The following is an 11,845-nucleotide window of genomic DNA, read 5'->3' as shown; positions in this document are numbered from 1 at the left end:
CAAATGATGCTATTCACGTTATCCCGGACTTTGTCCATTATGGACATACGGAGAAAAAACTATAATATAGGAAACAGAAGAAGCTTTTTTAGTTTTTTGTAAATATTATATCGAAAGCTAGGTTAAAAAAGCAGTGACTGTTTAAATTTTGTCGCAGGCAAAAATACAGATCTAAGAACTCTAAACGGAAAGTCCATACGCAAATGTCGAAATCAAAAGCTCGAACACACCAACAAATGGATAGCAATTGTCATATTCCTGACTTGTTACAGGCATTTTCTCATGTGGAAAATGGTGAATTAAGCATGGTTAACCTCTCACTAGTATGAACGCCGCAAAACATTTCATTATTTTGACAAAGATTCGTAACCAAATAGACACAATAGGTAATATGTCCAAAATAGGGGTAATACAGTCAACATTGTGTTATAATCTCAATCGGTATAAAAACAAACAAAGATACCAACAACAAAAACGAAAAGGATATATACAAAGCACATAAGAAAGAAACAAAACACAGGAATACACAAAATTACCATAGCACAATAACACAATGACGGGATGTACCAAGCCACGTCTTATAGACATTGTATTGGATTGTCTAAAATAGACTAAACAGTTAAAGTCATATTTTTAACTGACAAATAAATGAATATTAAGATGGTAGGAACATCAGTATCTATACTTCAAGACCATCATTTATTATGTGTGAAGTTGATAAGGAATATTCCTTAACAATGTTTTGGTATCTACCCATGGAATTTCTTAGAAACAGAGCAAGACTTTCTACTAAAAGCTCCTCTATATGACCAGGTTACTTCCAGTGTAATTTGATTCATTTTTATCTAACTAAATTTGTACCTGAGCTTTTGTTAGTGTCTTTGTCTGATTCATTTGCATATTTGTAAAAAAAAGAATAAGTAAATGAAACTGTTTACATTGTATCTTTGAGGTATGATTACATAGTTTTGACAGCTGGATCGTAAATTATTTTGAACATGTAAATGTACAATACCGTCCCATTTTCACGAATGTGACCTATCGAATTAGATTTGTCACAGGGCTAGTACTGACATGCTGCCACATCAAGATCACCATGGGATTATCCTTCCGGAACACTTGATCACTACCAGTTTGATTTGTGTGCTCAGGTTTTCTTTTTTTCTATTACACTGTAAAACACTGAATATTGCTTTTCGTTAGGCCTGATACACATAATGAATATCGAACAGGGGTATACTACTTTTACCTTTATTTCATATAAAGAAGACGAAGTTATCAGTAACTTAACACATCTCCTTTTTCTTACTGTGCTATAATATGGATAATGCACAGCAAAGGTGTGCATTAACTACCGCAGATATACTGCACAGTTCAAAATAGATATAGGAAGATGTGGTGTGAGTGCCAATGAGACAACTCTCCATACAAATAACAATTTAAAAAGTAAACCATTATAGGTTAAAGTACGGCCTTCAACACGGAGCTTTGGCTCACACCGAACAACAAGCTATAAAGGGCCCCAAAATTACTAGTGTAAAACCATTCAAACGGGAAAACCAACGGTCTAATCTATATAAACAAAACGAGAAACGAGAAACACGTATATATTACATAAACAAACGACAACTACTGTACATCAGATTCCTGACTTAGGACAGGTGCAAACATTTGCAGCGGGATTAAACGTTTTAATGGATCCAAACCTTCTCCCTTTTTCTGAAACAATAGCATAACATCACAACAAAGAAAAACATACGATAAAATATCAATTGGCAGACTTAACTCAATCAAAAAACGTATGATTAAACAATGAACGAATAAATTCGATCTGCGATATCTGAATACAAATGCACAGTTAATTAAATATTAGAGACAAACATTCATCACCAAAAAGCTAACAAACAAATTCAAACGCAGGACATGACTGAGAAATATTTAACCAATCAATGTTAACTTTAGAAAAAAACCGGTTTTTTTATAATCTTGAAGTTTATACAAATGTTGTAAGAATAAGTGAAAAATTAAAGATATTACAAATAATCAAAGCTGGTGTACAGACAAGTCTATCTTTACCTCGAAAGGGGCGTTATTCCATCAAATTAAAAAAAAATCACTGAGAGTAGCGAGACTAAAGACAATATTGACGATTTTAAGCTAAACACGATACTTTGTCCAATCCAAGGGTTAAAGACCTGTTTACCCCCACCCCCGAATCCGCTATCTGCCTTGAAATTACGACAAAGTTGAACTTCGTACAAAGCCTACAAACATCGTTGTTTCAAAATAGGAAAAAGAAAGGTTTCTTATTCCTTTATTTTTTTTTATCTAAGCTGGGACATAAACTATTTTATTATATTGTATTGTGTACAACGTAAATTTAAATCAGTGTTTTAAAGTTAGAAAGATAGTTAAAACAATTTTTGGTAATTTCTGCCAAAAAGGAAATGTATCTAATACTATCCGAATAAAAGAAATCTGATTTGGATTAGTTTCAGACTCAATGGAATTTATATCGACTATTTGGATATCTAATCCTATATAGGGACTATTTTTGGATCGAATTTAATGAGGATCATATGTAAACGGTTTTGAAAGCGAAACGTATTTTCTGTTTATTTAACATTTTAAATTTGGGTAATATAACATCTCGGCAAAACGACTTTAATGCACATTTAATCAAGTTACTTGATGAAAATGTTGAGCCCTTAACCACATCTGTATGTCAATGAATGTTGATGAAATAAGAAAAGACTTTGCTCCGACGGTAGTTTTAACTGTTATGTGTAAAACAGTAAATATATAAGTGAACCAACACCTGGAGTGGTGATTGTGCGGTAGGGTAAAAACGAATGGATATCGCTAGGTTTTCACAGTCATCATGAAACAAAAGAATATGTCGACAATAAAGACAACAACACTCATGTTTTTACTGGAAAGTATCTGTTTATTTGTTCTACATGTTTCGCCTTATCGATAGGCATCATCAGGACAATTATACATAGAAATATGACAGTGACGTATGAATCTTGCGGTTATAGATTCTTGTACAACACAGCTTGACCTCCAAAACTGTGTCTCAGATTTCCAAAAACATCAATAGAACAAATTTTATACCCAATTGTATTTGGTGGTCTCTTATGAATTGATGTTGCAAATTTCATTGAAGATTTAAGAGAGAATCAAATGCAATAGGAAAAATCTGAGACACCGTTTTGGAGGTCAAACTGTGTTGTGCAAGAATCTATAAAATATTTTGGGATGCTATGAACAAAAAAGAAGCTAAATTTATTCCAGTATGGACATCACAATATGGCAATTTATTACATAACAATTAATTATGTAATAATTATGTCATAATGAAATTATCACAATTTGAAAGATTACTCCTTCTTCTTTCTTTTGATACCTCATTTATAAAATTTAAAGAAAGATGAGTGGAATTACATCAGTTTAAAGGTGTCTGATTGGGGATGAAAAATCTTTGTATTTGTGCTATCTTAAAGATATCACAAAATGTTCCATGTTTTTTTTTTTTTTTTTTTTAATCTTGCAAAAAAAAATATAGGAGTCAAAATATATTAAAGACGAGTCCAGAATCATACCTCAGAGACTTGAAACCGGGAGACAAACATAGGATCATATGATAGATATAACGAAATCGTTCAATTTAAACATAATTTAAACCACTGGTGGACTTACGGACGGAAAAAATCGTCCTATTACAGAGACATAAAAATTGCAAACTATATTTATGTAATTTTAATATCAGCAAATTAGTTTTGTTTGTCAGTTACAACTTACCTAATAGTGTTATTAATTGTAAAGGCGTCTGACTGCGTATCATGTCCTTTTAATGACTCAAATTCACATAATTTTTTGATGAAAAATAAAACAGAAGGGAACTTCAAATTATTTACAAACATTCTGTTATCAATTCATTAAATAAATCATAAAGGTTATTTATCTTACAATCAATTTATTTTCTTCCTAGAGAACATCTCTAATACCATTCATAAATCCATTATTTTAACAATAAAACAATTCAATCTGTAATTGACGTACTTCGATAGACAGTTTTAACATTCAGTTATAGTTGTCGTATCATCATAACTGATGTTTTGGCTGATGAACTTTTGAAGGAACCCCAGTACAAGCTGCTTTTGAATGACTTGTTAAGACCACTGTGACAACAGTCTTTATGCCACCATGGCCCATAGGTGTCTGCACATTTACCACCACTACTTTGGTCATTATCCTGATCAGTCGTTGAGAACTTCATCCCATTATGATAAGACATTTTATCACCTATATATCAATAATAAATGCATTCATAAACAACAAATGACAGATAGTAAATTGACATTTAAATGAATATAACATGCATCTTGTAAAATAGTGTTCACTTTTTTGTAATCTGAACAAATTCCTCTATTGTCTATGAGTCAAATAAAACCCATGTGAACAGTGTGACTGACCAATTGGAAAAACAGAAGACGGTTTGGCGCTATGAATGTTTAACATGTTAAATGCAGTTATTTATCTCGACAATATTTACGCTTCACATCTATCGTTATAAGAAATGTGTCACATTAACTGCATTAGTTTTTTTAAGCTAATAAAATTGAGAATGGAAATCGGGATTATGTCAAAGAGACAACAACCCGACCAAAAAGCAGATAACGGCCAAAAAAGCCACTAATTGGTTATCAATGCAGTTAGAAAATCATGTTTACGGCTGGCTCCTTAATTTGTACTAGTTCAGTGGAAATTGATGTTACACTAAACTACAAAACATAATTTATAATGAACTGAAATTTAAAAAAATAAAAAAGACTAACAAATGCCAGAGACGTTGATAAAAGCTTTCTTAAACTTATTTATATAGCCTATTCAATTAAGTATCATGATATGAAGCAATTGCTGACACTTAAAAGTCTTCCACACCTAGTTGTTCCAAACGACGGCCTATAACATTATGTTCAGAAAAACAGTTTGTAACATAAGGTGTATAGATAAGGTCATTATTACCTGCATCTCCACTATAATCCCCAACAGTAAGCTTATACTTGGACGCTGCATCTCCAACAACAAACTTTTTATAAACAGCATACGTCTTTGTATTGGACATGTCTGTTAGGTCTATTCTCAGCTCATATTTACCACTGGATGTTAGGCTGTGTATGTGTTTGTTTCCTTTAAATTCAAAAGATACACATGACTGTAGCGTTAAAATATCATTTTTTTTTTAATTTATCAAAGAAAGGAAAGGGAATGATTACTTTATTGTCAAAGGCAAATAGCTATACGCCAATTTCATGATAGTAAACTATATATTATACATTTCCAATAAAATGACAAACAAACGTAACTCAAGGTAAAAACCGAATGGGACTGGTTTTTGCCGACCAGTACATATAATAAAATACGTCGATCATGTTTAAACAAAATGTTTCCAGACTGTTAAAATCATACACTGGAAATTCTCGTTCATACAAAATAATATTGTCATGACGAAAAATGATAGAAATCTTGCATTTCTATTTATCATATGGTTTTTCAGATTCCCGCTATTTTTTATTTATGTGTAAACACACATATCCCATGCCTATCATACGTTCGATTTTATTTATCTTTCATCGTTTTGATTATAAAAATCATGTTTTTTTTAATTTCCTTTGCAGTTCAACGCCTTATTTTACTTATCTTTCTTTTATTATATGTATATTTATATATGTTATCATATCTGTTACGGGAGAAATATTTAAAAGGATGTTTCTCTTTTATGGAATTCCTTTTCAAAATGATTCTTTTGCTATTGAAATGGATTTGGAAAAACTTCCCTATATATGTTGTTTCTTTAGATGTTAGGTGCATTCGATTAGTAATTATGTATAAATTGGTTTCACAGGAATGCTTTTTGATCTCCAAATACATGAGACAGTTCCAGGTATTTTTTTTATCATTTAAAGTAAAAAGTAAAATCACAAAATACTGAACTCCGAGGAATATTTAAAATGGAAAATCCCTAATCAAATGGCAAAATCAAAAGAACGAATACATCAAACGAATGGATAACCTTATAGTATTACCGTCTATTATTTAATCCATTTTATTGATAAACAATTAAAAGGGGCACCGAATTCATTTTACTGAATACATCATTCAAGGTTTATAACACTGAACATCATAAAATAATAAGATTACGATGTCAGATATAGACTTCAAATTTTGAAAAAGGGGTTGTGACGTAAAGATAGAACAAAAGTATAAACTGGATGTAGAGCCATATATACTGTATATACTTTGCAAACGTATTTTACAAATGATCATTTAGGACTAGAAGATAAATATGGTCAAGACTTTGTATTATACCACAGGAAGACATGTTATCCTATCTGGACACATGTTGTGACCCCGGACTGGCCAATATTTGCTCTTACCCCTAAATATTGCTTGTTTGGTAGACAATTTTCGATTTATATTTGAAACGGTTGAAACTCGAGACTTAAATTGCCAGCACTTAAACAGGGGTGTAGCTTTCATTGTCAAAATGGGCCAACCGTCTCACCATTTTTTCTGGTGTTTTTTTTTTTTTTTTGTACAACGAACATCTTACTTTTGTGGACAACGTTGTCAACAGACACTTGGAATTGCTAAATTTTATGTAGTATCCGACTACTTTGGTTAAAACAAACAAGGTGTCGTAGTTCTACCATGCATGTCGACAATTTATAAAGTTAATAAACATGGATCTTTATGTTAAATCCCCAAATCTGTACAAAGGCATGAAAAAGAGGTCATACATATAATTCTATATACAATTTTTGGATTTGTCTGTAACTGAATACTCAGAATTACACCTGAACCCAACACTATCACTGAAACATATTGATTTAATGCGCACTAGAAATTTAATTTTATGGGAAAATTTCATAAATTAGGCTCGATTTTTTTGCCAGTTTGTGAGGTATCAAGCATATCATCACCTGCAACTTTTTTGCAATTCATATTTTGAATAAACCGTCTATTTTTATGAATAAAATACTTGCCACAAGACGCAAAAACAATTCTATTAGGCGTATTTCAAGAAAAAAATATAATAGGAGTCAAGTGAAATGACGAACTTGAGAGCGGTGTATTTGATTATTGGAAACTGATCTCTTCAAATGTTATTGTCAATGAAAACCTCCCAAACTTAATAACAACATATGTAAAGAATTAAAAAAGTAGTGTGTACTAATTTATTTAAATCATACATTCTAACAAAGTATTTGTATTCAACGAGCCAATCTTTTATGAAATCTATGCTACTATCCATCATCTTTTAATGTAATAGGACGTGATACGGTCAGATAGGTTGGTTATATCTGGTAAAGTCATTTTATTAGAAATCTTTCATAATACTTAATGGGGTTTACAGTGCAGCATATTCATCCATTCGTATAATGCTACTTTTCTTTGTTTATTCCGTATGTCTTTTTAATGGCGTTCTCTTGAAATTCAGTACATTTAACATAAAGTCCTCGAAAAAAATCGTATTTCAATAGTAACCAAACATATTGCAATTGTCAATCAACTCAAATTAGAGTATGTATGAATTGGAAAATAAATCCATTCCTTAAGGTTTTTGTGTAAAAATGTTAGATAAAGGACATCGTTTTAAATTTTATTCAGAGCGAAAATGTAATCACCAGAGAGGCAAAAATACTTCGGGGACTTTCGAAAACGTAAACTGACAACGCCGTAGCAAAAAAAAAGGAAAACAGACAAGAAGACAAACAAAAAAACATGGAGAAACAACTGTACATAAACCATAACTTAGAAGAATATGGATGTGATCTCAATTGCTCCTAGAGGGTAAGTAGATTCTGTTTCACATATGAAACTCGACGTGAACCCAAACGCTTCTTTTGGTACATTTTGGATGTTTCAAGCAGTGGCGTAATGACAGGATATTTTGATCCGGTGATAGATCAGTAACTTTTTTTTATTTCATTTCCTTTACATGTACGTACCTAGCCAGTATTCACCATCAACATTACCAAAGCCATTCTCGTAATCTTTCCAATTTCTCTGAAAGTTGACAGACCCATCTAATCTTCTTTGGATTATCTAGAGTAGATAAGTAATACAAATGAGAGGTGTACCTACTCTTAACCAGGTTTAGTTCATTATTTGTTTAAATGCCTTCATTAAATCAGGAATGTGACAGTTGTTATCCATTCGTATGATGTGTTTAAATAAAGGCAACCGTAGTAAAACCGCTGTTCGAAAGTCATAAATCGATTGAGAGAAAACATATTCGGGTTACAAACTAAAACTGAGGGAAACACATCAACTGTGAGAAGAAAACAACGAAAAAAACAGAAACACTGATGTACAACAAAAAACATACGATAATGTAACACACACAGAAACAAACAATAAGTCGTTTGTTTATGTAATTTATACGTGTATCTCGTTTCTCGTTTTTTTAGATAGATTAGACCGTTGGTTTTCCCGTTTGAATGGTTTTACACTAGTAATTTTGGGGCCCTTTATAGCTTGTCGTTCGGTGTGAGCCAAGGCTCCGTGTTGAAGGCCGTACATTGAACTATCATGGTTTACTTTTTTTAAATTGATATTTGGATGGAGAGTTGTCTCACTGGCACTCACACCACATCTTCCTATATCTAATAAGATTTTAAAGCTTTGGAGTATGCCATTTGATTAGGAACTTTCCGTTTTAATTTTTTCCTCGGAGTTCGTTTTTTTGGTAACACACTTTTTTTACAAAAATCAGTCATTTATTTGAACAACTCAATGTAACATTGATACAAACGTATTCTTTTGAAATTATAGTCCTCTGTATTTGTCAATTACGATATGACACTAAAGTAAGTGATTAATTTTCAAAGATATTGATCTTCGGAGAGATATTTCGTCATTGACAATTAACATCAAGTAAATATAACAACTGTGTATGTTCAAATTGTGTGGAATATTTAAGTGTTTCAAATGTTTTTTAATTCAATATTCATATCGATAGTAATAGTTGTATGAATGATTTGATTGTATACAATTGAAAAAGAAATAACTTATTACTCGGAGATATCAATTTCACTATACACGCGTTTGTTTCTAGGTCAAGTTAGTTCTGTTAAAGAAAGTCAAAATATACGAAAGGAAATTTCAAATTTTAAAGAAGTAAATAAACTGACAGCGCCATGACAAAAATGTAGTGTGACCAAAAGCTTTAAAAGACCAACGACAGTATACAAAAGACAATAATGAAAATTAAAGACTGAGTAACAATAACACAACCAAAAACCGGAAGTTCTCCTTGTGAAACATATCCATCTTCATCTGCTAAACAGATGTTCAAATAGATGACCAAAAAAATTAAAATTAATATCTTAAAGATGGCTATCGCACAATGAATAATACGTTATTCTTTTAAAGATGTATATTATATAGTTCGTGTTGAATATGAAATATAAATAAAAATAACTAAGTTGGCACAAATCTTAATGTTTTATTCACGATAAAAAAAATTATCAAGGAGAGATCGGATGGACGATGAAGATATATCTGGACAAAGATGCATGTCAGAAAACTCTGTCACATATAAAGGCATCCATTCACTCTTATTGGTTACGAAATGAAGAAAACCTCACCTGAATGTACACAACGCATTAATGACTCGCACGTTCATTTACATTTAATTATGTTATAGACACGATGAAATAGTTGAAAATTGTGTGTGTCACATTCCTGATTGATTCAATAATGTTATATAAAACATAAGATACATAAGATACATAAAGATTGCCACCTTCAATATTGCTACTTTGTCATTTTAGACTAAAATTCTATTTTCAGTTTTACATATTGCGAAAAATTCTGTTTAATTCATATAAAAACTTTCAAACACGACTTTGAATTATTGCGATCAACAAAAAAGTGTATGTGTTCAGACAAGGGTCTATTTAAATATTATGTTTTTTACACTTACAGTCCATCCTCCGCCATCTGTAGTCATGTCACAATAAACTTTGGCCTCAGATTCGTCAGGATATATCGGGTATACATCAGAGTGGGATATATATTTTTGCAGTTCAGAACAATCCTTTGCAGTCTGCATTGTACACACTCCCGAAGCTACGATATAAATACAAAGTATTGTTATGTATACATGTGATACTAATATATTCATGAATCGTTTTACTAAATAGTATTACGAAATAAAAAAAAAGCAATAAGCCTATCTATTAAAAAATCTGTTAATGTCTTATTCCTCAGATGTTCCAAAATGGTATGGTTTTTCTCTCATTTGATAAAAATATAGATGATTATCTAAAATTTCTACAAATGGCTTTAACTTCTCAATTCATATACAATTTAAAGTTTAATTATCGGATTTTTCTCTTTGTGAAAGGTCTATTATTTTTCCCGTAGGGAGAGCTGTGTCTCGGATCACATTCAAATGTGTGAATTATGACTGAGTGATAGCACAGATGGCTCAATCATGTTGATTTTGGTTGCATATGCTAAAATAAAAATATTTGCATTATATTGCTTATTTTTAATACTTTATCCCTGTCAAATCTTTATTAATCATTGTTAATGTACAAACTATGAAAATGTATTTGTTTGCCAAAATTTACTCTATTCTAAAGTGTATTAAACAACTTCAAAAAGTCTGATGTTGATGTTCAAAACTGGGTGCTGACTTATTATATTGCTTTAATTAGAGTTTATAAAAAAAAACCAATGTTTACACAAAACTAAACACATTTACATAAACAGGTTTGTCAAATCACGAGAATTCTAATCACTTGATATCAACTCCTGTTATTTATTTTCAACACAAAAACTAATTGAAACTTCATAACTCGATTTGCAATCAAGGCATTAATATGTTTCATTTGTAAGTGTTTCTAGATAAGTGAAGCAAATTTAAACTTAATCATAAGCATTCAATAATTCTTACTTGCCTTTTACGTCCCGTGTCAACATCCTAAGCATTTCGGAAACTTGTTTTTCACCTCCAGATTCTAAAAAAAGATTTGTTTTATTCTTTTGCCGTTAAGAAATTAATTATTGTTACGCAACTAACCACAATACGTAATAATCTAATATAGAAACTTCCAAAATATCTACCTGCTGAAAAAAAGTGGAAATACAAGAGATAGCAAGTGAACCTTCGCCTTCTATTCATTATTGCAACATTTGCAACCCATGCCTACTCTAGTTTGTATGTGGTATGATCACTTATGCGACGAAAAACTTTGAGACACCAAATATTACCCCTCAACATAACAAAATCTGCTTCAACAATGAGCGAATCATAAACAGAAAAGAAATCTTTAAACGGTCTCAACATGACAACATTTGAAACAATGTAAGTAAAAAAATCCAACATTGTTTATGTTAAGGTAGCACAATACAAAGATTTTTCATCCCCAATCAGACATCTTTAAACTGATGTAATTCCACTCATCTTTCTTTAAATTTTATAAATGAGGTATCAAAAGAAAGAAGATGGATTATTCTTTCAAATTGTGATAATTTCATTATGACATAATTATTACATAATTAATTGTTATGTAATTAGTTGCCATATTGTGATGTCCATACTTGAATGAATTTAGCTTTTTTGTTATTCATAGCATCCCAAAATACTTTATAGATTCTTGCACAACACAGTTTGACCTCCAAAACTGTGTCTCAGATTTTTCCTATTGTATTTCATTCTCTCATAAATCTTCAACGAAGTTTGCAACATCAATTCATAAGAGACCACTAAATTCAATTGGGTATAAAATTTGTTCTATTGATGTTTTTAGAAATCTGAGACACA

General features: G+C 31.2%; 1 protein-coding gene across 3 annotated transcripts in view; it reads right to left on the bottom strand.

The window, feature by feature from the left end:
- Nucleotides 1–3,744: 3,744 nt before the first annotated feature.
- The window catches only part of LOC143055427 (fibrinogen C domain-containing protein 1-A-like), a 72,535-nt gene continuing 64,434 nt past the window's right edge, over nucleotides 3,745–11,845 (bottom strand). For all 3 annotated transcript variants that reach the window (XM_076228571.1, XM_076228570.1, XM_076228573.1), the window contains 5 exons: nucleotides 10,980–11,039; nucleotides 9,998–10,143; nucleotides 8,019–8,115; nucleotides 5,032–5,196; nucleotides 3,745–4,308 (listed from right to left, as the gene is read on the bottom strand). In XM_076228571.1, the coding sequence (XP_076084686.1) occupies nucleotides 4,091–4,308; nucleotides 5,032–5,196; nucleotides 8,019–8,115; nucleotides 9,998–10,143; nucleotides 10,980–11,039 (686 nt within the window). In that variant the 3' untranslated portion in view covers nucleotides 3,745–4,090. The remainder of the gene's footprint in view (nucleotides 4,309–5,031; nucleotides 5,197–8,018; nucleotides 8,116–9,997; nucleotides 10,144–10,979; nucleotides 11,040–11,845) is intronic.

Source organism: Mytilus galloprovincialis, chromosome 12 (assembly GCF_965363235.1).
Source record: "Mytilus galloprovincialis chromosome 12, xbMytGall1.hap1.1, whole genome shotgun sequence".
In the NCBI taxonomy this organism is placed as follows: Eukaryota; Metazoa; Mollusca; class Bivalvia; order Mytilida; family Mytilidae; genus Mytilus; species Mytilus galloprovincialis.
This window is presented reverse-complemented; position numbering and strand designations above follow the sequence as displayed.